At 42.1% G+C, this 27,431-nt stretch overlaps 2 protein-coding genes across 2 annotated transcripts in view; one reads left to right on the top strand and one right to left on the bottom strand.

Annotated features, from left to right (window-relative positions):
- Window positions 1-27,431, bottom strand: part of mrrf (mitochondrial ribosome recycling factor) — a 197,392-nt gene that overhangs the window by 42,277 nt on the left and 127,684 nt on the right. The window lies entirely within an intron of this gene.
- On the top strand, window positions 1-27,431 carry rbm18 (RNA binding motif protein 18). Its single transcript, XM_055659897.1, has 6 exons — window positions 1-125; window positions 4,388-4,506; window positions 11,896-12,022; window positions 16,585-16,671; window positions 22,294-22,379; window positions 25,303-27,431. Exons 2-6 carry the CDS (start codon window positions 4,394-4,396, stop codon window positions 25,475-25,477), a joined length of 588 nt encoding a protein of 195 aa, XP_055515872.1. The 5' UTR covers window positions 1-125; window positions 4,388-4,393; the 3' UTR covers window positions 25,478-27,431.

Here is a 27,431-nt window from a genome sequence, read left to right as displayed (position 1 = left end):
TGGGCAACGTAGTTTCCCCACCGCGGGCCGGGCAGGAAGTGGAGGCGCGGGGTGAAGGGTGAGCGCTTGTCTCGGCCGGATGTGGTGGCGAGGGGAGAGGAATGATCCGGCCGCCGAGCCCGGAGGTGGGGCCCCGGGGGGGGGGGGGACGGCTGTAGCGGCCGGTCAGCGGTCGGTCGCCGGGCCGCTCAAGCTGGGGGGAAAGGCGGCTCCACGGGGAGGTTGCAGGCCTGCCTAACGCTTCAGGCCCTCGCCTCTTGAGAGAACTGCGGAGGGGGGGAGCGAGAGAGGGGCGGTGTGGGTGGGGGGAGAGTGAGGGAGCGCCGGTGTGGGTGGGGGAGAGTGAGGGAGCGCCGGTGTGGGTGGGGGGTGAGGGAGCGCCGGTGTGGGTGGGGGGTGAGGGAGCGCCGGTGTGGGTGGGGGGAGAGTGAGGGAGCGCCGGTGTGGGTGGGGGGAGAGTGAGGGAGCGCCGGTGTGGGTGGGGGTGAGTGAGCGCAGGTGTGGGAGGGGAGTGAGGGAGCGCCGGTGTGGGAGGAGAGTGAGGGAGCGCCGGTGTGGGTGGGGGGGGGGTAGGGAGGAGGAGGGAGCGCCGGTGTGTGGATGGGTGGGGGGGTAGGGAGGACGAGGGAGCGCCGGACTGGGAGGCGGGGGCAGGCGAGGGGGCACCGGGCTGGTTGGAGTGGGGTGAAATGGGTGAGTGGAAGTGGAGGGAGTGGAATTGGGCGAGGGACCGCCGGGCTGGGGCTGGGGGAGGAAGAGATGGAGCGCCGGTGTGGTGTCCCTGCAACTTACCGCACTTCACCTAGATGAGCTGAACATCTATCTGATCTTTCAGTTGAATCCACCCCCCCTATCGCCTTCGTTTATTCACACCCAACTTCAAGTTGCGGGCTATGTCCTATTTTGCAGCTGCATCTCTGAAAACTGTTGCAAGAAAGGAGCTCCAGATGCTGGTTTAAACCGAAGATAGACACAAAATGCTGGAGCAATTCGGCTGGACAAGGCAGCATCTCTTGGAGAGAAGGAATGGGTGACGTTCTTCAAACTGAAGAAAGGTCTCGACCCGAAACGTCACCCATTCCTTCTCTCCGGAGATGCTGCCTGTCCCGCTGAGTTACTCCAGCATTATGTGTATCTGAATCATTAATATAAGGAAAGGAATGCTCCCTAGTACTGATCCTGGCGACGCCACAATAAACTCTGCCAATTTAAAAAGCATTTCATTACTGCTTTTCCTTAGTTTATCTTGGAATCACAGTCATACAACTGGGCTAACAGGCCATTTGACCCACCATGTCTATGCTGACCAGTGGGACCTCTATTAATCCTATCTTTTGCCACTTGTCCTGTACCTTTATGTCAAGAGATTTAAGTGCTCATCTGCATATTTTAACCACTGCAGCAGCTGTAGAGTCTTGTTTGTCTATGAACCTGGTTAGATTTTAGTGTTGTTCATAGAAGTGCTGTAAATCTTTTTTTGTAGGACCACTAATACACCACAACAATAATAATTTAGCTTTCTTTGACTAAACAAAATCATAATTGACATCATATAATTATTCACTGCAGAGTGTATCCTTTTGTTTCAGTTTGTAACCTTTAACTTGATGAACATATCTTCCTCTAAATTATTTTCCATGTAAAGCTATTGCATATAATTGTTTCCCTTCTGCCATAAGTGGTGTTTGAATGAATTGGATTCCACATTAATGCTGATGACGCCCACTCCTGCTGTCTTGGCAGATCTTTTGCCCAACATATAGTCTCTCAGGGGGTGGCACAGTGGTAGAATTGTTACGTTACAGCACTAGAGACACTGACTATGGGTACTGTCTGTACGGAGTGTACATTCTTTTTGTGACCGTGTGGGTTTTCTCCGGGTGCTCCAGTTTCCTCTTACTTTCCAAACAGGGTTGTCGGTTAATTGGCTTTGGTAAAATTGTAAATTGACTCCGGTGTGTAGGATAGTGTTAATGTAAGGGATGATCAATGGTCGGCGTGGACTTGGTGGGCCAAAGGCCTGTTTCCATGCTGTATCATTAAAGTGTATAGTCCGGGATGGACTAAACTTATGTTTAAGAAGGAACTGCAGATGCTGGAAAATCGAAGGTAGATAAAAATGCTGGAGAAACTCAACGGGTGAAGCAGCATCTATGGAGCAAAGGAAATAGGCAAAGTTTCGGGTCAAGACCCTTCTGATGTGAGGGGGGGGGGGGGGGGTGGAGGGAGAAGAAAGGAAGAGGTAGCGCCCGTGGGCTGAGAAGGGAGGAGAAAGTAGGGACTACCTGAAATTAGAGAAGTCAATGTTCATACCGCTGGGGTGCAAACTGCCCAAGCAAAATATGAGGTGCTGCTCCTCCAATTTCCTGTGGCCCTCACTCTGGCCATGGACGAGGCCCAGGACAGAAAGGTCGGATTCGGAATGTGAGGAGGAGTTGAAGTGCTGAGCCACCGGGAGATCAGGTTGGTTATTGCGAACCGAACTGAGGTGTTGGGCGAAGCGATCGGCAAGCCTACGCTTGGTCTCACCGATGTAGAGCGGCTGACATCTAGAGCAGCGGATGCAATAGATGAATGGAGGAGGTGCAGGTGAACCTCTGCTGCACCTGGAAAGACTGCTTGGGCCCTTGAACGGAGTCAAGGGGGGAGATAAAGTGCGCATGTGTAGCATTTCCTGCAGTTGCAAGAGAAAGTGCCCGGAGAGGGAGTGGTTCGGGTAGGAAAGGACGAATTGACCAGCGAGTTACGGAGGGAGCGGTCTCTGCGGAAAGCAGACGGGGAGGAGATGGGAAGATGTGTCAAGTGGTGGGATCACATTGGAGGTGGCGAAAATGTCGGAGGATTATTTGTTGTATCTGACGGCTGGTAGGGTGGAAAGTGAGGACAAGGGGGACTCTGCCCTTGTTACGCGTTGGGGGGATGGGGAGTGAGAGCAGAATCACGGGGTATAGAAGAGACCCTGGTGAGAGCATCATCTATAGTAGAAGAGGGGAACCCCCGTTCCCTAAAGAATGAGGACATCTCCGATGCCCTGGTGTGGAACACCTCATCCTGGGAGCAGATGTGGCATAGACGGAGGAATTGGAAGTAGGGGATGGAGTCCTTACAGGAAGCAGGGTGGGAAGAAGTGTAGTCACTCACTAAAGTTGCTCTCTTTTGTCCTCATCACAAACTCTGTTCCCTAACTACTGATTCTGTTGTCCTTTAAGGCAAATTCCTTGTATGTGAATACTTGGCCAATAAATTTATTCATTCATTCGTTCTTTATACCAGTGTGTCTCGAGTTGAGACAGACTGTTCTTAACTAAGTGATTCTACGCTAAAGATATGGCTCTATTTCTTAATCTTCAAAATCACCTGTTTCCATTAGTCTGATAATGTCCAGCAACGGTTTTGGGAGCGCTAGATTCAGTTGGAAGGCTTACATAAACAATATTAATGTTATCACTGTTCAAAATAGTTATTGCCTGCCCAATTACCAAAATCCGTTATATTAAATAGAATTAAAAAACTGCTGGGACTGGTTGAGAAACAGGTAATTTCCAGACAGCATGCAGGAGGTGAAGCAGAGATAATGTGCAGGAGTGATTTCTAATTCACTCTTCACAGAACACATCCAATTTTTTAATCTTATTGTGATCTGAGATGAGGTGAGAATAATTTCCACGATCGTTGTGCTCTTCTTGATTTCAAGATTCTAGCTTTGCGAGCATCCATTTGTGGTCCACATCCTTACTGTGTATTCTTAAATTCATTATGTTTCTGCTGTACCTTAATAAACTGACCTTGAAACCATTTAATCTTACAAACTCCATTTGCTGCAGCCTTGTCTGCTTCTCTTCAAGTCTCAAGTCCCCGTCCTCTAGAAGTACTTCTCACCTTCCTTTTTGCCTTTGAAAGCTTTCGACAATAATTTTCAATTATCTTTTTCAACTACTTTTGAGTTAGCAATGAACTTTGCATTTTAGAATAAAATAAATTCATATCCTTGCCTTGCAGATTTCTTTTTGTACTTTTTTTCCCTGTCCACAAAACTGCAAAGTCTGCACCAATAATCACAATGGAAATGTCTATTCATTCACAAATTCAGGATGGTTTGCAATGGTCATATTCATTATAATATGCCAATGTCCAGAAAATAAAAGGCCTGAAATATGATTTTATATTTCTACGTAATCGGGTGTGTGAATGTGTCTTTGTGAAGATGTGCAAGACATCGTCCTAAATTTACCATTGGCTACTTTGAATTGAACTCTTCTGAACTGATGAAATACTGTATTGATGTGCATGCGATCCTGCTCTGTGTAAAGTGCTGCGTTGCCCATCTCAAATGTTTTTGTTGGGTGTAAGGCTTGCGGGAGTGGTAATACATCTTCACTTGTTGCAGTGACGTATGGGGACTGAAAATAAATCTCTTCCGCTGGAGAATGCGTCAATTCTGTCTGAAAGCTCCTCACAAGAGGGACATCGACTCTGGATTGGCAATCTCGATTCCAGGTTAACAGAGTGAGTACTGTAAATATCAATTTGGTTTCCAAACTGCTTAGATTCAGTTATTGCCTCTCAAAATAATGTGCTGAATAAACCAACTCTTTGTTAACATCCGTAATCAAGTTGGTTGTCCACTTACTGTTAAGTACACCATTTATTTCTGTAGTAAACATGCTTTCCATGAAGCAGTGTGTAAATGGGCCAAGATAGAGTGGAATCTAGTCACCGACTCGCCGAAAATATTTGTACATGTTGAAAATCCAGCGGCGGCCAGAAAGCGCTACGACTGTTTGGCTGACTGAGGAGACTACTCATGAGCATACAGGCGACACCCCGGCGACCATGTGGCGATAGCCTAGTCGCCTGTAGTCACCTGAAATAATAGCCAGTGGGACAGGCCTTTAAACGCACCAATGAGAAAGAAAACCTGGACATTGTTACAACTTCGTCAATTATAAAGTAGCACATAAGGTTGATACTCAAAACAGCATATATCCAATCCATGCATATTGTCATTCAGCTTCTGCGGAGAAACTTGTTTTATTGTTGCTAAGTACTAGTATTTTAACTGTTTCTAAAGCACAAAAGATATCCTTGGCACTTTTATCACCCAAGCCACCATCTGGTGTTTGTTAATTTTCTTTGCAATGTGGGGAATATGTCAATCTGCGACATATTTGCCAGATGTTTCCTTGTGGGTTTGGAAGCCTTCACCTGTTCAGTAGGTGAAGGAGCAAAGGCTGGACTGTGGTATGGTCTACCGAACCAAATCCGAGGTATTAAATATGGGAAGGAAAAATGAAAACACTAAAGCTGTCCTGTCATTATGACACCGCTGTGAACTCTTAGTGGTTTTCAGCTCAAATATTACTGTAGGTTCCCATCCAAAATCTGTGACATGTTACAATCTGGTCCTGGTAATATATTCTTGGGTGAGATCAGTAAGTTGTATTTCTTGTTAAAGTAATTGAAATTGAGCAATGGATTTTTTTTCTCATTATGGAATTCAGTCTGCCTTTTTAATATTTGATTACTATAAATACTTAGTTTAGCTTAGAGATGCAGCATGGAAACATGCACTTCGGCCCATCATGTCCACACCGACCATCAATTACCCGTTCACACTAGTTCTATGGTACCCCACTTTTGCATCCACTCCGCACACAACAGGGGCAATTTATAGAGGCCAATTAACCTACAAACCCACAAGTCCTTGGTATGTGGGAGGAAGCCCACGCAGTCACAGGGAGAATGTGTAATCTCCACACAGCCAGCATCCAAGGAAGGAAGGATTGAACTTGAGTCTAGCGTCATGAGACAGTAGCACTAACAGCTCTGCCACTATGCCAGCCAACCCTTTACTTTTAATTAGTTAGATTTGTTTACTTTTATTGGAATATAATTGCTACTAATCACATTCTAAAGAAATTGGGAAAACGTAAGAATATTAATATTGGTCTAAAACAGTAAAGTTAGGGTTAAATTGGTATATATAGACTAAATATAAGCTTTCATGCTGCAAGATGTTATAACAGGGCTACATCAGGATAAGCTAGCATTGTTCCTCTGGGTACAATCACTGGCGATGATTGATTTAGCATATGTGTTTGACTGCTGTTTTATTGCTTTCGGTGTTTGGGATATTATTGTTTTGAAAGAAGCCTTGACTCTAATGGCAAAAGTGTTTGAATCGTTGTACAAGTGCCAGGCGGAAAGTCAGAGGAAGAGGAAATAGAGGAGAGTTGGAGAGGCTGCTGCTGTGACTCACGTTCACATCAATTGTCAGGAAGTATGACAAACGTGGCTGGCAGTAAAGTGTATGGTCACTTGTGCAGCTAAGAGCTTGTTAATTGAGATTGCTTTCCACTCTGCATGCTACGAGTGCATTTTACAACTGAACCAAATCTATTGTTGCATCCAATTCAAAATCGTGCTTTTGCTCGGTTCCCATTTTATTGTCTGAATCGTGCAAGCTTTTTGTGTAAAAACAATCCAAATGATTACTCTGAATTTCACATAGAACTTTATTGACAGATTTTTATCAGCAACCAAACCACACTATTTACATTATAACAGTCTAGCTGTTATTTATATATTTCTCATCAACTTCAAAGTCAATAGCCTCAGTTTTTAGGCCGATTTAATGTCATAACTTAATATGTTTGTAGTTATTATTGCCTTTAATAATGTTTTCCAATATCCATTTTCAGCATGTGGGTGTTATTTTATGCTGTGATAACCCATCCACGTAACAATGTTTCATAGAGTAGACCCATTGTAAGTTTTTTGCAGCATAATATTTTCTTTTAAAATACCTTGAATTCAGAGATCTTTAGCATCCTTTTGAATTTGTCTGTGTCGTTTGGCTGTACCAAAACATACCAGACAGGTAGAACCAGCATTTCTGCAGTGCCTTTCGTAAAAAAAAATTCTGAAGTATTTCTATATTACGACATATGGAAGAAGCCCATGGCTACATTAACTTTCATTGTTCTCCCTACATTCTCTATAGTTCCACCACTCATTCACAAGAAACATTTACCATAGCCAATTAATCTATGGTCTTCATTAGGGAATCGGTATGAATGCAGATATTGTACCAGTGCCTTGGAGAACAGGTGACCTGATGGAGACATCTAAAATTTTGAGAGGCACAGATAAAGTAGTTATCCCAAGTCCATTATCCATGGCAAGGGTATCCAAAACCGGAGGACACAGGTTTATGGTGAGAGGGCGGAGGTTTAAAGGAGATCACACAGAGAGTCGTGAGTATATGGAACAAGCTGCTCAAGGAGGTAATTGAGGCAGGTACTATAGCGATATTTAAAAGGCATTGGGACATGTACATTTGGATAGAAAGGTTTTAGAGGGATATGGGCCAAATACAGGCAGGTGGGACTAGTGTAGGTGAGGCATCTTGGTTGGCATTGTAAAGTTGGGCCAAAGGTAACTTGACAATGGTTGGCATTGTATTGTGTTGTATGACTATCTGAGGGGTACGTTTTTCACACAGTAGTTGGTATGTAGAATGAGCTGCCAAAGATGGTGGTGGAGGCAGGAGCAGTAGCAATATTTAAGAGGTATCTGGACAGTGAGTGAATGAACATGGCGTAGAGGGGTATGGAATTAATACATGCAAGTGTGATTAGTATAGATATGTGTGATAGTTTGCATAGTGAGTGGAAGGGCCTGTTTCTATGCTCAACAACTCTGACTAAAACTTCTGCTAATTGTAGAAGGCAACTGCGGTTCTGAGCTTGGCAACGGTCATATTTCATATTTCAGAATAGATATGGCCGGGCGACCCCAGTTGGGGTATTTCTATGATGCCCTCCATCACAAGGGAGTTGATTGACACCAGTGCCAAAAGTCATTCAACCTGTCGTAGTTGTAAATATTTTCTGAAAATCCCTCAACTTCGAGCTCAGATGTTTTAAAGAATTCCAAATCTCTAAGCATCTAAATAGCTTCTTTAAACTTTGGTGCATCAGAGCTCTAATCAGAAAGTAGGGACAATCCCAGTGATTCTGAGGTGCATTTAAATAGCATCCTGGAGCTGAGATGTGCATGAAGCAATTGTGGGAGACTTGCATGTTATAGAATATAGACGTATGATAGCCTTGCTTATGAAAAGAGCTGCAATATTAACAATGCCCAGCTACAATGACTCTTGTAGTAATTAGTTGGTTATTTTGGTCAGAAATAATCAGATAATTATTTGACACAATGTACTGCAATGGCTACATTGTTTTTCTCTTCACCCAATTTATTTTTCTCTTTTTATATATCTGCTCTTTCTCCCACTCCCACGTCTCTATCTTCAGTGTGTTTTACAATCTCCTTCCGAACTGTTACCCCCCTAACATACACATTAATATAGCTGGTTGATATTTATATACCTATGCTTAATTGCCTCTACAAAAGGTCTATCTAATATACTGCCTATATAAATTGCTCTTTGATTTGATTGTTAAACTTCTGCTTTACATTCTCTCCTTTCTTGCAATATTAGTTTCCCGATCGTTTTCTTTAAGTGACTTTTTTTTTTGTTTTGCCCTTCTATCTTTTAATCTCCCATCCCACAAGTGAAATTGTTCTGTAATTTTATTTCAAATAAAGCTAACGGATCTATATCATTGTCGGGCCCAGAAATCTTGACCTCCTTGCCTCTATTTTGCAGCCTTTTAAACCTCAAGCTCCCTCTGAAACCTAGGGGCCTAGGTGGGTGTTGATTGGCAAAGGTGAGGACCTCTGTACATGTAGGTCACTGCTTGGGGGCAAATAGGGAAACTGTGAATCTACCTACCAAACCAATACCATCCAGAGCATCAGTACTATTTCAAAGTTTAATTTGGCTTTATGTCATTCAGTCCTAAATAAGAATACATTTTTTTTGTACATACAGTCTTGGAGGAGTTGCAAGGCTGATATAAAATAACTTTAATTGAAAATGTCAATGTGTAGGTTTATAAGTAAAATCAGGTTTATCCTTAACTGAAGATAGAGTTAACTCAGCGGTTAGGCAGCATTTCTGGAGAAAAGGAATAGGTGACGTTTCAGGTTGGAACCCTCCTTCAGACTGATGCCCACTGCTCCCATTTCTATGCTTAACTGGCTGTTCCTTGCATTACCTGCTTTCTACGTTGAATGTGTTTTCAGCATCCCGGTTAAAGTTTTCGATTGTGGTGATCAAAGGTTTATTAAAAAGTTACCATGCAATGGCTAAACAAACAATTACCACACTAGCTCTTTACAATCAGAAGCTGATAAATGCTTTTAAAACCTGGCAGAGAATTGGGTGGAAATGGCTTGTGTGGGTGACAGGCTGAACTTGCAGCTGTTAAATACATTGTTGTTGTTGACTCTATCCTGGAAACATGATTGGACTTGAAAGTTAGTAGTGCACCTAAAATGCTTGACAGTCCTTCAAAAAGATGTGGATGTGGGACTGGTTTATAAATTGTAACTATGTCTAGTTTCCTAATCCCGACTATTAATGGAAAGGACGTCATCAGTTCTGTTGATCTGGGGTTGCTGTGTTGATTGATTGCTCACGACATGATTCACTAAGACCTTTTCTAATCAAAGACTTGGTGAATCCTATCATGAGCAACATTAGTTTAGTTTATCGCATTTAACTTGCAGTATAGTGGCTATGGACCGAGAACTGTAAAGTGTATTTGGTCTCAGTAGATCCATGTGTTGAGTTTGGATCGATTGGCTCTTCCTGCGCCATAAATTCCTGTGATTTTTTTTTTAAGCATTGTGTATTTCCCTGATGGCTGGTGAGAAATAGCAAGAGCAGCAACATAAACAGAGCAGGATTGTCTTAAATTGGAAAAATGCTGAATCTGAAACATTTACTAAAAGATGTAGCAGGATCAAGCTGGAAAGGGTGCAGGGAAGATTTACGAGGATGTTGGCAGGACTTGAGGGCCTGTGCTTAGGAAGAGGTTGAGCAGGCAAGGACTCTATTCCTTGGCACGCAGGAAGATGAGGGGTGATCTCACAGAAGTGTACAAAGTCATGAGAGGAATAGATCGGGTAGATGCACAGTCTCTTGCCCAGAGTAGAACCAGAGGGCATAGGTTTAAGGTGAGGGGGGGAAAGGAAGATTTAATAGGAACCTGAGGGGTGACTTTTTCCACACAAAGGGTGGTGAGTGTATGGAACGAGCTGCTGGAGGAGGTAGTTGAGGCAGTTACTATTGCAATTTTTAAGAAACATTTGGACAGGTACATGGGTAAGATAGGTTTGGACCGATATACGTCAAACTCAGGCAGGTGGAACTACTGTAGATGGGGCATGTTGGTTGGTGTGGGCAAGTTGGGTCAAAGCACCTGTTTCCACACTCTATGTCTATGTTTATAAATCAAAGTGTCACTCTTTTTGTTTGGTGAGAAGGAAGGAACCAGAAGGCTGACAGGTTATCTGTCTACTGGCAGCCTGATAACAGGAGATTTAGAGACCCATTAAACTGCAGATGATGGAATCTTGAGCAAAATGCAAAGTTACTGGGAGAACTTTGTGGGTCCGACAGCATCTGTGGAGAGAATGGACAGCAGACGTTTCATGTTGATACTTCTTCAGACAGATTAGAAAAATAGACAGAAAAATGGGGAAGGGGGGGGGGGGGGGGGGGGGGGGGGGGGGGGGTCAGAGCCTGGCAAGTGATAAGTTGTAATTGAATTCATTTTCAAGTCACAAAAAATATAATTTTCTCTCCATGCTTTGTTTGCATTCATAACTCTTTTGCGCAGGGTTTATAATGTGCCCCTGTCTTTTACTCTATAACCAGTATTCCTGTCACTAACCACTTCCCTTGCTGCTAACATGCCCACGGTAATGTCCACTTCACAATTGCCCGAATCACACTTGTGCTTTATTTCAGATGAATAACATGGCATAATTCTAATCCCCAGCCAGCGAGAGATTCCTGTTAAATGCGCATGACCTGAGCCTAACATAGTGTTTTCCGCTTGAGAAAGGATCACGGCCCTAATAAAGCCTTTGGCAAAAATCGCCCTCCTTGAATTTGCAAGTCAGACCAGACTGTGTGAACGTAACACAAGGAGCTGAAGTGTGATTGAGCTGTTTATCATCTTGTGCCTGATCTCTCATTCAGTAAGATCATGGCTAATCTCTAACCTCATTGCCCTTTACTGTCTCAATATCCCTTGAATACCTTAATGGCCAAAAATCTAGTGATCTTGAATATAACTGAGCTTCCACAGCCTTCAAAGCCAAGAGCGTTGAATTATCATATGTACCGACTACTGAACAATGAAATTCTTACTTGCAATAGCACAACAGGCGCAGAAGCGGCATAACATAGGGCAGCACAGTAGGGCTGCGGTAGAGTTGCTGCCTTACTGCGCCAGACACCCGGGTTTGATCTTGACTACGTGTGCTGTCTGGATGGAGTTTGTATGTTCTTCCTGTGACAGCGTGGGTTTTCTCCGGCTGCTCCTGATTTTTCACACACTCCAAAGACGTACAGGTTTGTAGGTTAATTGGCTTTTGTAGACTGTCCCTAGTGTGTGTAGGATAGTGTTAGTGGACAGGGTGATTGCTGGTCAGCATGGACCAAAGGACCTGTTTCCACACTGTATTTCTAAAGTCTACACTGTATCTCTAAAGTCTGAACAGGCCTGTAAAAACAATACATGCAGATAATGTATCATAAACAAAACTGCAACCCATTCTTCCAAAATACACTACCTATTTGGGGATTGAAGACCCCAATCCTGGGGAAACATCATTGACCAAATCTCAAGAATTCAGCGTGCTTCAATCTCATACTGTGGGAGTCTGAAATTACATAGATGCACAGGTCTTCCTCTGTAGTTGTATTGTTCTATTCCAAGACAACAGTATGTTCACGAGCATCCCCATCTTTTACAGGTATAATCTTCTAAAGCTACTGCAGAAATTTGGAAAAGTGAAGCAGTTTGACTTCCTGTTTCATAAATCGGGTCCACTTGAAGGACAACCAAGAGGCTACTGTTTTGTCAATTTTGAGACAAAAGAGGTGGGTATCTTCTAAGGTTGCCCTTTTTTGGAGGAGCTACAACAGTTTTGCATTCATAGCTTAGATTGTAACTGGAATTAAAATATTCTAAGTATTATAATTATAATTGCACTTGTAACTTGGCTGTAGTTTTATTTTGATGTGGAGCCACCCACCTCCCAAAACATCCAAGCGTTGCTTCCATTAAATTTAATGATGGACGAACACTACTCTATATGAATATCAGGCATATGGAATGTTATTCAGCTGAACTATTCCTCTGAGAGTATGATTTTAAATACTTCTCGGCATTTTCTTTAATTTCTTCTGTTGGAGCACACCTATCCTTTTGTCATTTTTCACACACTTATTATTCACATTGACAACTTCCTTTGTAATTCCTGTCTCACCTTGGACATCCCCTGCATTGTAATTTGTGATATTCCTCCAGAATTCCAATAATTTGCCTGTAATAACTTTGTCGGTTCATCTTGAAAATATAATAAAAGACTTAAAATATCAATTTGACCATGGTTTGGTTGATTGCACCTATGTATAGTTTTGATTTGGTTATATACATGTCTAGTATTATCTGATCTAATTAGATAATATGCAAAGGGAATGTTTCACTGTTCCTTAGTACACGTGACAATAATAAACCTAACCAGGTCAAGTATATGCAGTAGCTCTAATACCCAACTAAAAAGCCTTGTACTGGGGAAACTCCAGAGAATAGCAGTAAATCGCATTATTTTCAGCAGAACCATCTGTATTGATTTCTGTGATCTGTATTCACTTCTGTGGATACATTTTTTGCTACCCTAGAATTTCAGTACGATCAACAAGGGGGAATCAATTATGAATGTTTAATATGATATTAAACATTAAGTTTAACTCGTGCCTTCCTGGCCTTGGGCATTTACCTTCTGCAGTCTAATTTCTATGCATGCCATGTTTTAAACTGCCTGGTAAAAATATAATTCCCTTATTAATTAGAGATTATTTTATCTTTCTTTCTCAAGGAGCAAAGTTAGTCCAGTTTTAAAATGCACTCAATTTGCTCTGTGCTGATGTTTTTCAAATTTTGTGATGTTTTTGTTTATGCTTGCAGTAAAATTTCAGTTTTCACTCTTGTATGAACTAAATGTAACACCAAATTCAGTGCAAGCATGTTTGGAACTGAGGGCAAGCCACGTTATATTCAATATCTTTTGGGGATTTAAAATCAAATAACAGACCAGTTCCCTTATTTTCCACAAACAACTTGTGTATAAGTTCGAGACCTCTGTAAACTTTGGCTGAAGCAGTGTTTCGAATAGTAGAGCATCGCACCAAAAGAAAATAAAGACCAGATGACCTTTGCCAAGAACATGAGGGGAAAACTCCTGAGCCTCTCTGTTTACCAGTCAACTGTACAGCTCTTAATAATTGATGACCTGAGGTGCCCTCCCTCAGGTATTTATTTCTATTGACTTCACTTCCTCTCACATGCTAATAAGGTGCATTTAGCATTTTCCTCCAAAGAAAGAGAACCTCCAAAATCAAAAACAGCTTTGCCTGTGAAGGACAGGCGGTCTTCAAATGTTGATTTATGTGACCATATTGTTTAAATGAATCTTGTTCGCTGTGCGGTGCTAACATATTTTCTGGACCTGTTTTCTGGCAAGATCAGGCAAAAAGGCCTGCTGTGTGTAAAATCATCACCTGGCTAAAAACGAGATTTATGAATGTTGCCGAGTGGATCATAGCCTTCTGTGAGGTGAAGCCACTGGGATTTACACACACACACAACAGCTAAACGTTGCCATTCATTTTCCCAGCATCACACAACAAATCTGCCTTTTTGAAGCCAGTCATCCTATTCTGAGCTTTTGTCCAGCCTTCATTTGCCTCTTAACAATCCTTGACGTACTAGTCGACCTAGGATTATTTTGGAGCCGGGTTATAACTAGCGTTTGTATGTAAATATTCTCCCTGACATCTCCCCTCCCCCGCATCCCATAGTCATGTCCAGTAGCAGATTCATTCCCAGGATCACCTTTCGGATCATTTTAGAATTCTAAAAATTGGAGATTGGTTCCCTAGAAATCCATTTTCCAAAGAAAGTGAGTGGTGCTTCCCCTTTTAGATATTATTTTTTCCTCAATCCTTGTTTTAGCTAAATTGCCACTCCCCCCCCCCCCCCAATATCTCCTTGAAGGGAACAAGTGATTATAAATATTTAGGATATATGCCTAATTGCAAATAGGACAAAGTAGAACTCCAGGTTATTCTAGAATATTTCAGCATTAGTGTTCCATTTATAGATGTGTGCAACACAGAAAGAAGCTCTGCAAAAGACCATATCCATGACACCTTGCTCATCCCATTTGCCTGCATTCGGCCCATGAGCTTTCATTTCTTTCCTATCCCACAACCAGTCCAAAAGCCGTAATTGTATCTGCCTCCCACTTCTCAGTTTTGCCGATATGTTGTGGAAACGCCCTTCAGCCCACTGAGTCCATGTTGACCAGCAATCACCCAAGGGCAATCCTCTGGCATCTTATTTTATATATTTATTTATATATATATATATGTGTGTGTGTGTGTGTATGTATATATGTATATGTGTATATATATGTATATATATGTGTGTATATATATATGTGTGTATATATATATTTACAATAAGAGTGCCAGCTCCACTCCTTCCCTGTATTTAGTAGCAACACTGACAAAAGTGCCTCGGTCCCAACCTGACAGCACCTACTGATTTACAAGTCCAATCTGAATCTTGCTGTCCTGATCCAAATTCTGCTTCTGAGTAGTACAATGTGGAGCCATGCTATTTTTTAGCAGGAAACCTGACTACTTAGTAACTTTATGTCCATATTTATGGTATCACTTTAACGAGTGTTTATGATCCATTGTAAACTTGTTTTTGATACTGTTTCACCAGTTATCCACAATACTCTTTAAAATAAAATAAAAAAGCAGTTCAGACAGAATGTTGCATATCTGGCCTTCTGTGTGTCCAGCCTGTAACAATTAAGGGGTTAAGATGACATCCTAAATGGTGATTGAATCTCAAGTGACTTTTAAGTGTTGTCTAAGCAGCCTGATTCTGTCACAGTTGGTGACTGGAGTGTTTTGTACAAACAAATGACTGGGGCATTAACACACTTGTAATTCCTGCACTTGAACGTACACTGAACGTGGTCATCTGAAAATTCTCTGGTCCAAATTGAGTGATGTGTAGTTCTAAAGGAAGTCCTCAGGTACATTCCACCTAACTACACATGGAAAATGATTGAAGAGAGAACATGAATGTTTATTTAAATAATTATGTTTCCTTGCATAAAATAGGGTATTTATTTTGGTTCATATTTATTTGACCTTCAGTTGGGGCTTTTTTTTAATGTGGTTACTTAATAGTTAACATTGTCATGGAATTATTTGAGATATTACAGTTCTATGACAATTTGAACTTTAAATATTTGCAAATTTAATAGGTTTTCAGCTTGGAGAGCCAAAGTATTATTTTTCTTTATGTATTGTTCTAAAACTAACCCAACAAAAAAATTCCCATGTCGAAATTTGCCACGAGGGACTAATTAAAAGTTTTGCATCTATGCAGGGCCTCAATTCCTTCCTATTTCTCAACGTTTGAATGTACTTTCGTCAGACAGAGCTTGTATTTGTAAAGTGTAATTCTTGACTTGCATAGTCAGAATTGTCCTAGTCGGAGAGCTGTACAGCATGGAAACTGGCCCTTCATCCCACCTTGTCTATGCGGACCAAATTGACACCTTGGGCTGGTCCTACTAGCTTGCATTTGTCCCATAGCCTCTAATCACAATTGTGTCAACTTCTGTAGCTTCCTCTGGCAACTCATTCCAAACGCAGACTATTGTCTGAGTGAAAAAGTTGCCCTCGGGGTCCCTCTTAAATCTCTCCCCTTTCAACTTAAGCCTGTGCCCTTTAGTTTTAGAATCCTCTACCCAGGAAAAATCTAGTAAAATGGCTCAGTCTGTCCAACCTCTCCCTGTAACTTAAGCCCGCAAACCCAGGCAACAGCATACATTTTAATAGGGATGAGCCAGCATGGGTCAAAATTCACCGGCGTCTAAGAGTTGATGAGAGTTGAATGTCAGTCAGGGAAATTGGTAATCTCGTCAGCAAATGTGAAGGACAGAGGCAGAATATTTTATCTGCAAGACTGTATCTCTGACATTCCAGCATTCCCACTGTAATGCACCAAGGTGCCAACCTGGATTATGACCCTTGAAATGGGCTTTTCAATCCTCTCTGGACTGAAGCAAGACTGGAGACTTTGCGCCCCACCCAAGGTTTCCTTGCGGATCCCAGAGGTTTTTGTCAGTCTCACTACCTGCAACCTCCGGGAACCGCACGGAAACCTTGTGTGGGGCGCAAAGTCTCCAGAGGTTTCCGTTCGCGTTTTCTAAGTGGGACAGGGGCATTACAGGACTGACACTGCTGTTCAATTGACTGCATATTTTCACTGATATTTTGCAATGAAGTAAATGTTGCCTATTCAAACACTAACAACAGTCTACTATTTTTTTTTTCTTAAATCTTTCCAGGAAGCTGAGCAAGCTATTCAGTGCTTAAATGGGAAACTTGCTCTCTCGAAGAAACTGGTAGTGCGTTGGGCGCATGCACAAATAAAGGTGATTACTGATACTGAACCTTTCTCGGGTTACTGGAAAAATAAAACGCGTTTCAGTTTTGTGATTTAGAAACCTGTCTCTTGGTTTAACCTGATAACATCTGATTATTGCGTTGACCCTTGCCCTTTATACTTTATCTCAGTACAAGCAACAATAATAAACCAATAGCAGTAACATAACATAGACACAGAACAATACAGCACAGGAACAGGCCCTTCAGCCCACAATGTTCAAGCCAAACATGGTGCCAAGTTAAACTAATCTCTACATGTGATCCATATCTCTCTCTTTTCTCCCTGCATACCTATATGCTTATCTAAAAGCCTCTTGAATGCTGCTCCCGTATGTGCATCCACCTCTGTGTGTAAGAAAAACTTGGCCCACACATCTTCTTTAAACTTTGCCACTCTCACCTTAAAGCTTGGTCTTTGACATTTCCACCCGTGGAAAAAGGTTCTGACTGTCTACCCACTCTTTGCTTATCATAATGTTATCTACTTCTATCAGGTCTCTCCTCGACCTCTGACGCTTTAGAGAAAACAATCCAAGTTGGTCCACCCTCTCCTGATAGCTAATACACTAATCCAGCCAGCGTTCTGGTAAGGAGTACCCTGCTGGAGTAACAGAAGCTCCAAATGGTTAACATATAAAATGCTGCAAGTTGTACCTTTAATCAATCCAGATCTTTTCTCTTATCCACAAAGTGCTGGAGTAACTCAGCAGATGAGGTTGCCACTCTGGAGAAAATGGACGGGACCCTTCTACAGACTGATCACATATCCAGTGATGCTGCCTGACCCGCTAAGTTACTCCAGCATTTTGCATCTATTTTTTGTATAAACCAACATCTCCAGTTCTTTTTTAAATACAGAAATTTCTCCTGCATATTTCAAGTTTTGATTGGAAAATACATGAAGGATGTTTAATTTTCTGAAATTACAGCGGAAGGTGCGAGGGCAGAAGCTAATTTTGATGGATTTTTGTTAACTTAAGCTATAAGAGTCAAGAGACAAGACAGTTTTATTGTCATGTGTCCCAGATAGGACAATTAATTTCTTACTTGCTGCAGCACAACCGAATATGTAAACATATTACAAAACGGAAGATAAATGTTCAGTGTGTCTATAGACCATATATATATATATATACACAATAAATAAACGGATATAGTGCAAAAATAATAATAGACTGTAATCGTTCCGAGCTTATTTGATGCTGTGTTTAATAGCCTGATGGCTGTGGGGAAGAAGCTGTTCCTGAGCATGAATGTTACAGATTTCAGGCTCCTGTACTTGCTTCCTGATGGCAAAGTTGAAATGAGTGTGTGGCCAGGATTGTGTGGGTCTTTGATGATGTTGGCAGCCTTTTTGAGGCAGCGACTATGATAGATCCCTTCGACGGTGGGGAGGTCAGAGCCGGTGATGGACTGGGCAGTGGTCACAAGTCTTTTCCGCTCCTGGACGTTCAAGTTGCCAAACCAGGCCACGATGCAGCCAGTCAGTATGCTCTCTACTGTGCACCTATAGAAGTTCGAGAGAGTCCTCTTTGACGTACAGACTCTCTATAATCTTATCAGGAAGTAAAGGCGCTGATGTGCCTTATTTATAATTGCATCAGTATGCTGGGACCAGGAAAGATCTTCGGAAATATGCACGCCCGGGAATTAGAAGTTTTTTACTCTTTCCACCATCGTCCTGTTGATATAAGCGGGATTGTGGGTCCCTATCCTTCCCCTTCCAAAGTCCATAATCTGTTCCTTTGTTTTACTGGTGTTGAGAGCCAGGTTTTTGTGCTGGCACCATTTGGTCAATAGGTTGATTTCTATACTCTGACTCATTACCAACTGTGATTCGTCCCACAACAGTGGTGTCGTCGGTGAACTTGATGATGGAGTTCGCACCATGTCCGGCTACGCAGTCATGAGTATAGAGTGAGTACAGCAGGGGGCTGAGCACGCAGTCTTGAGGTGTTCCTGTGCTGATTGTTATAATGAGTGTAATGAGAGGTTTGATTTACAGAACAGTCACGGGGCAGTCGTGAGCTGCTGAACAGCTTCATGGTTCCTATGTCCCAGTAAGCAGTTTTGACAGTCAACCCAAAATATGGGGATGATCCAGCCTGAAACAACAGCCTGATGTCTTATTGGGACTGTTTTACACTTACAACATATTCAACAATTAATTGGTTCTGCTTGTTTGTATCAGAATAACTCGGAGATGTAGGTGATGTTGGTATCCATAGCCGTTAGTGTGGGAATGGTCTAGTCTTTTACAACATGTCATCGGTCAGAGAATAGGAGAGTGTCTCATTGACCAATGTGTAGCTGTCTAGATTGTACTTAAGTAGGTTTGCCTAGAACACTGAGCGCAATTGATTTTCAAATTAAACCTGTTAATCAGTGAAACTTAGATGGTGTTTTTTAGAGGGGTGGGGGAGTAATGATGATTTGGAAAGCATGCTCTTGGCTGAAATCATTGATAAGTTCTGGTTCTTAAAGAGGTTAACAAGGGACTGAAATGGAGCAATCAAACCTTCACCTCGATTTGACCATCTAAAGGTTGGTTTTGTCACATTGAATTGGTCGGGTAGGCTGATTAATTTTATCGAACTATGTTCATTTGTTTGAGTGCTGTCGTACATAATGGAGAATGTTGCATCGCACTCTAACTGTGACCTTTAGCTGGGCTGTGTTTTGTGGATCCTGGCTACTTTCAGGCAAGCTGCATGGCTGAGGAGCAGCTAACAGCTGCAGCACATTTCACAGGTTCTGCCTGGAAATAAGTTTGAATCCTAGCCAAATAAAACACTTGTTAAGGATGCAGTTGTAGGAGGCCCAATAACTAGAAGCCAGGACCCCCACTTTCGTGTCCTGACTGGGTTAAGCTAACCATTAAATTGTGAAAATCACAGCTTTCATCTAAACCACCCAGCATTTGTGTACCTTTGCATAAACATCTTCAAGATAGGCATTTTGTTTGACGCAGTGTTGTCTTTATTGACATGTAGCACCAGAGACACAGGTTCGATCCTGACCTCGGGTGCTGTCAATGTGAAGTTTGCACGTTCTCCCTATGACCGCGTGGGTTTCCTCCACGTGCTCCAGTTTCCTCCAACATCCCAAAGACGTGGGTTCGTAAGTTAATTGGCGTCTGTAAATTACCCCTAGTGCGGAGTGGATGAGGAAGTGAGATAGCATACAACTAGTGTGGATAGATGATTGATGGTTGGTATAGACTCGATGGGCAGAAGGGCCTGTTTCCATGCTGTATCGTTCAATCAAATATTTCAAAATATGCGAGATGAGAGAGATTCTGTACTGTTGAGTCAACATAGCAATTATGTACGTACTTAGTGCCAATGTACAGTGGCAGATTATTACTTTGAATGCAAATAGTAACAGTAATGTCTATATTCTGTGCAAAGATAAAGTATATATTTTCAATATTCCAAAACTATGAATTGAATATTGTATATAGATCCGGATTATTTTTGCATAGAAACATAGAAAATAGATGCAGGAGCCAGCACCGCCATTCAATATTATCATGGCTGATCGTCCAAAATCAGTACCCAGTTCTGGCTTTTCAACAATTCATCTCTATTTTTTTAAGGTGTTTAAATATAATATTCATGCAATCTTGTAGATTTTAGGTTTCTACATGATCATCTGATGCAAGACAAATGCATGCATGCTTTACCATCAGTTTTTGTTAAACTGTAAATCGTGGTGGTGAAGAAGACATTTGCCACACTTGTCCTCATGGGTCAAGGCATTGAAAACAGGAAAAGAGACAGTGCTGAGGATCTTGGCGAGTCTGCAGCATCTCTGGAGGACAAGGATAGGCAATGTTCCCTCATGAAATGTCGCCTGTCCATGTTCTCCAAAGGTGTTGCCTGACCCACTGAGTTACTCCAACATTTTGACGTTTTTTTTTAAACCAGCAGCAGTACCATCTGTCTCTATTCAGTACAGGAGTTGGAAGGGCATGTTATAGCTGCAAGATGTGGGTACAGCGACATTGGAGTGTAGTCTGGCCTCTGCAATTGGAAGGACGTAATTAAACGTGCAAGGGTGCAGAAAAGATTTGCATGGAAGTTATTTGGCTTTGGTGGGCTTGGGTTGTAAGGAGAGGCTGGATAAGTTGGGTCTTTCTTCCCAGCAACTTAGGAGGCTCTGAGGTGACATTGTAGAGGTTCCTAAAAGCATGAAGGGCATGGATAATGTGAATCGTCACATTGTGTTCCTCAGGGTAGAGGGATCTAAAACCAGAGGGCAACGCTGTAAGGTGAAAGGGGGAGAGTTTTAAAAGGGACCCAAGGGGCACTGTATAGTACATCTAGTGCCCTCCATAATGTTTGACTCAAAGACCCATCATTTGTTTATTTGCCCCTGTGCTCCACAATTTGAGATTTGTAATAGAAAAAATCATGTAGTTAAAGTGTACAGGTGTTTGGAGATTTTTCTTTATTATAGAGAGAATTCTTCTGTCATCAGCTGTGGGGGTCTTCCTTGGCCTGCCAGTCCCCTTGCGATTAGTAAGCTCACCAGTGCTCTCTTTCTTCTTAATGATGTTCCAAACAGTTGATTTTGGTAAGCCTAAGGTTTGGCTGATGTCTCTTTAACAGTTTTATTGTTGTTTCTCAGTCTCATAATGGCTTCTTTGACTTTCATTGGCACAACTTTGGTCCTCGTGTTGATAAACAGCAATAAAGGTTTCCAAAGGTGATGGAAAGACTAGGCGCTGAGAGCTCTCTTGTACCTGCATTAAGGAGGCAATTAAACACACCTGATCAATTACAAACACATGTGAAGTCATGTGTCCCAAACATTATGGTGCCCAGAAATGGGGGGGAATGATGTATAAACACAGCTGTAATTTCTGCATACTGAAGCCAAAAAGTATAAAAATACCCTTTAATAAAATCTGCCAATGTGCACTTTAACCATATGCGATTTATTTTCTATGACTAACCTCAAATTGTGGAGGACAGAGGCAAATAAATAAATGATTAGCCCCAAACATTATGGAGGGCATTGTATAATTGAACAAACTCTGGAGGAAGTGGCTTAAGCTGGGTACAATGTACAAACTGTAAAAGATATTTAGACAGGTACACAGATAGGAAAGGAATGGACGGATGGGTGCCGGGTTCAAAAAAGTGGAATGAGCTTGTTGAGCTGTTGGTCGTGCTGGACAAGTTGAGCTGAAGGGCCTGTTTCCCAGCTGTGCAACTCTACAACATGATGGATAGTACATTCAATATAAGGACACGCTACTCGAATCTCACTGTCATTTGAATTTTCTTCAAGAACACAAAGGGTCTTGTTCGCTGCTTCAGCGCCACTTGTTTGCAGGTTTTATTCATTGCATGGAGGTTCTGGTAGTCTCATGTTGGCCAATACACAAAGGTCCATATTTGTCACTACAGGTACTACCAAAGCTGTGGCACAGCTATAAATACTGTAGAGGGTGTAACCACTTTGCCACAGTATAATATTTTTGGCTGCTCCACATTCAAACATAATAGAACAGGTTTATTTTGTCCATTGCACATACGGGAGGATTGGCTAAGCAATAGTTAATCATCTGTGTTTTTTCTACTTGTTTTTTTTTAATGCAGAGATACGATCAGTACAAAAATGATAAGATTCTTCCAATAAGTCTGGAGCCATCTTCAAGCACTGAACCAGTCCAATCCAACTTAAGGTAACAGAGGGAATATTATGTTAAGTATTGCAAGTGGTAACGTCTACAAAGTGTTTTCCTCTATACTTTGGCTTCTTACTTTCCTGCACTGGAAGGTGACTCTTCAAGCCTCATTGAAGGTGAAAACTAGGGTGCAACTCCAGTGCAGCGATGCAGTCCATTGGACGAGATGGTAAACTGAGTCTCGCTGTGCTCCAGGTTGGTGAATGACCCCACAATCCTAGTTACTGAGGGGGATTGAAAATGCTATCGCCGCTTTGGCCATTTCTTGCCCCTCACAAAGTCATCGACTGAGATGACCAGACCATTTGTCCCATTGCGGACTAAAGACTTTGCTGTGCTCAGTAGCTGCTGCAGCGACCCACATTGCAAGTGACGGCATTTCCGTCCGACAGAATTGGCCAGGGTATGCTGCAGAATGTCGAGGAAGTGGAAAAACCTGTATATTTTTAAAAAAACAACATTTTTCTTTGTGTGTTCATATTGTTATTTAGAACAGGGTGCCCGTGTTGACACTGTCGTTCAACACTGGTCCTCGGTTCCACAAGTGGAGCAGCTGGTAGAGCATCTACCTCACAGCACCAAGAGCCCTAGGTTCTCTCCTGACCTTGGGTGTTGTCTGTGTGGAGTTTGCACGTTCTCCCTGTAACTTCATGAGTTTCCTCGGGTGCTCCAGTGTCCTCCCGCATCCCAAAGACGTGTGGGTTTGTAAGTGAATTGATCTCTGGAAATTGCCCTCAGTGGATTGCCCTCGGGAGTGGATGAGAAAGTGGGATAACCTAGAACTACTGTGAACGGGCGATCGATAGTCGGACGGTAGACACAAAGTGTTGGAGTTATTCAACAGGTCAGGCAGCATCTCTAGAGAAAAGGAATAGGTGACGTTTTGGGTCGGAGCCCTTCTTCAGACTGTTCACATTGATCAAACTGATAGTTGGTGTGGACTCGGTGGGCCGAAGGGCCTGTCTCCATGCAGTTCCTCTAAAACAAACTCCAGTCCAAAGAAGGGTCTCAACCCAAAACATCACCCATTCCTTTTCTCCAGAGATGCTGCTTGTCCCGCTGAGTTACTCCAGCATTTTGTGTCTGTCTAAAGTTGTTGGTTTACTTGCAGATAGTGTTATTTAAAACATTAACTCAACTAAGTGGAAACGGGCCACTTGGCCCACGAAGGCCATCCGATGATCAAACCACCTCATGTCTCTGGTACCCTGTCTGTCAGCAAAGCCCCGGGATGGTGCAACTGTTTGAGCCTGTTTGTCTCAGCAAAGCGGTCAAAAATCAGTGGGCATAGATATGGAAGGATTGATGAAGGGATGAAGAATCCGAGTGCTCCCCTAAATGTATTTTGGGTCTGGAACGTTTTCTGGAAAAAGTGTTGGGGGAGAAACTCTCTTCACATTTAAGCTGTCAGGTCTTCAGTTGAAGACCTATGCCTGCTGAACATAGAACAGTACAGCACAGGGACGGGCACTTCACCCCATAATGCCTATGCTAAATATATGTTGCCAAGAGCCCTTTTTAGCTTTATCTCCGTGCTTGTGACAAAAGGAAACCCATACCAGGAACAGGCCCTTCAGCCCACAATATCCATGCCGAATGTGATGCCAACTTAAACTGATCTCTGGCTAGACGCGAATCCTATCCCTTTAATTCCTGCACATTAATGTGCCTATTTAAAATCCTCTGTAACGCAACTATCATATTTGCCTCCACCACCACAAATTCCAGTACCCACCACCCTATTTATCTTCCTGCAATAGACACAAAAAGCTGGAGTAACTCAGCAGGAGGCAACATCTCTGGAGAGAAGGAATGGGTGACGTTTCTTCAGCCTGTAGATATCTTCCTGCAATTTCACCTCTCGCAGCTTTAAGCTCTGTCCTCGAGCCTTTGACATTTCTGACTGTCGCCCCTTTCTATACCTGTCATAATTTTCTTTTGTTCTATCAGGAAAATAAAATGCGATTGGGAGAGATAACAGACATTGCTATCTCCTGTGTTGTAATTTTACTTTCGGCATGGTCCAGTTCTATTGGAATTATGTGGAGCTGCCAGCTTGACTGGCAAAAAGTGCCAGGGATGGAAAAAGGAGTCTCTGCAGTAAATTTAAGTTGGTCATCGTAACTCCATACAGTGAGCATATTCTTCTGATTTAGGTGTCCATGTAAAGAGATCCCATCTAAATTTGTTACCAATGGGTTGATCATTTCTGTAGTAGTACTGAAAGAATGAATGATACTTTGCTATCACATATCACAGTCAGATTCTTTTGTTTTGCAAAGTATGCAAAAAGCCGCAACATTTAGGGCACCGACAACGTTACAAAATAGTCCCTTTGTTTTCGCCCCCACCCCCACGTCGGGTCCCTCTTTGTTCTCGGCGACTCCCTCACACCACGTCCCTCTGTTATTGGCGGCTCCCCCATGCCGGGTCTCTATATGTTCTCGACGGCTCGTCCGACGTCCGAAAGCACGCGGCTCATACCCGATGAAAGTGTGTTCCACAACATTGAGAACGCACGGGTACCATTGGAGGTTGGTCACTTGTTGGTACTAATGTATAATGCTTTTTAATTTCTAATGCATGTTACTTCAGGATATGAAACAATTGCAAAAGAAATCTTACCAGATACTGGGTCAAAGCGAATTCTAGATGTTCTGCTCTAATATATCGCTTCCTAGCAGAATGGTTATTCCATTGTTTAGCATTGAATGAGAACTTCAAACGATTTAGGAAAGCTTTCATTTTGGCCATTTTACATTCGACATATGCATTTTACACAATTCTGCCAGACGATGTTCTGCACTACAGCTTGTTGAATTAGAAAGTCGCTTTGCTCCCAACCTTTCAAAGCCGGGGGGTATAATGCAGATTGTGCTGCTTTAATCTTGTTCTAATAGCCTCTTCTTTTTATTTGTAGCATTAGCGCAAAAATAAAAGCAATTGAAACCAAGCTTAAAATGATGGCTGAAAACCCAGATGTGGAATTCAAAGGAGCCCAAACTTACTCGTACAACAAGCCCTCAGAAAAAGTGTTGGGTAACAAGTCGCGGACAGCTCCCTATTCCAAGTTTGTTCGTAAATCCAAGCGGTGACTGAGATGGATGACTTCATCTGTTGGATCTTCCTCATCAGACTTTTTAAAGGCATCGATGGCACCGTCAAAGACCAATCCCTGGACTGTGACTTGGGATATAATTTATTTTTCTAAGAAAACAATTTTATCTTGTTTGTCTTTATAGCACATGGTTGACAATATTCCAACTTGGTCATTAAGAATTCCATTTCAACTTCAAGTTTGTTAGCCGTCAACCTGGGTGTCTATTTTGGCCACGCCGTTCCTGATTTTGGCTCGTGTCATTGAACAGCCTCCAGGTATGGGGATGTTACGAAGTTTATCTAATAGGATGCATCCATAATCTTGCCGTTTTTTAAAAAATTGAAGAGTTGCAAGTTTTCCACAAAAGGCCTTCAACCGTACAGAGATATCTTTCCCTTTCCATATAGTTGTGAATTTAGAATCGCAACAGATGTGGGTCTGGCAGTAACGAATATCGTGGAATTGATTTATTTCTTATTTTGATTGTGCTTAAAGTAATTGCAAAATGGTGTGATGCGGTAAAAATAGATCACGCTGTATGTTTCTTCCCATGACACAGCAAATATGACCTGGGCATCATGTTCGGCACAGACATTGTGGGCCGATGGGCCTGTTCCTGTTGCTGTGATGTTCTCCATAGTACATATGGAAATGCTGCTTGGCTTGTAAATCAGCTGAGTTCTGGCGTAGATTTAGCTGTTGCCATGTGGCTGAAGAAGTACTTTCCTTTAACAAAATGCACGTTGGTGACAATCCAGATGGGTTGAAAAATAGCAACGCTTCTTTCTTTGAATTCCCTCTGACTAGCTGTGTTTTCAGGAAGTTTAGAGTCCACAATGCTGTGTGATTGGTAATGGGTCTCTTTTCCTTGACACTGCATCTTTTTTTTTTTCCTTTCACATGTCTTGAAACCTATAAATGCAATGAGATTGGCAGGTATATTTTGAAAAAGAAACCAGCAAGATAAATTGTACTCCAGATAAGTACACATTTTTATAATTGTTGGCCCTGGAGTCCGTGACTTTGGTGAGGTCCCTGATCTTGCAGTGAGAACTTGACTTAGTACTTTGAGTTTGGTCATTGGGGATGGTGCTACTCTGCATTGCTTTCAGCATGTTGACGATAAACCTTGCCACTAATCAGTTGTGGTTTCCTCATTCCACGCAAAGGGGGACGCAAAGCAGTTTAAACTGTTGGTAACAAAATATTTAGCATACAGTAACATGAGCATAGACCAGTCGTGTATAGTAATGTGCGAACGTGAATTTGTAAATATTTACAAAAATTGATACCGTCACTCTAAACAGCCTCCGAGTTAAATTGCTTCATGTTTCGAAGGCTGAGGTACTGATTTTATGATGTACGGGGCCAGATGTCGTGAGCACGACGAACAGCTTTTTGAAGACGGAGTCTTCCATATGTTGACCAAGCCACTAATTCAGTCTCAGGAACCGGCCAATCCTTTTGATTTAATACAAACTACACAGAGGGGTAAGATTACTTCCTTTTCGTCCCACCCCCCTCCACATACTTGGTAGGCAAATCAGACCCAAAGTAACTCTATAATTTCCAATTGCAATTGGTTAAACCCATACAACTGGGAGAAGAATCCACACCTTACTCTAGATTTTTACTTTTGTACGTTATGGTGAACAAATCATGATTTCAATTGGGAGACCATAATTTGTGAATATTTTATGACTAAATCCCATTTTAAGAACTATTGGTCCATCCTAATAATGGTGAATTGTTAATATCATTTTCTTCTGTGAAGTTTATTTATACCTTGCTGTTGTCCATACAAGACTGCCTAATTGTCAAAATCAGAGAATGGACAAAACGTCTTGGTTGCTTTTTTGTACATTTTATGACTGGTAAAACACATTTCTCTTTCTGTACTGCCCATTTTACCTTTTCAAAATTTTAAAAAATAAATGTACATAAAGGAG

The sequence above is a fragment of the Leucoraja erinacea genome, chromosome 31 (assembly GCF_028641065.1).
Source record: "Leucoraja erinacea ecotype New England chromosome 31, Leri_hhj_1, whole genome shotgun sequence".
In the NCBI taxonomy this organism is placed as follows: Eukaryota; Metazoa; Chordata; class Chondrichthyes; order Rajiformes; family Rajidae; genus Leucoraja; species Leucoraja erinaceus.
The sequence above is the reverse complement of the archived record's forward strand: the minus strand, read 5'-3'. Positions and strand labels throughout refer to the sequence as shown.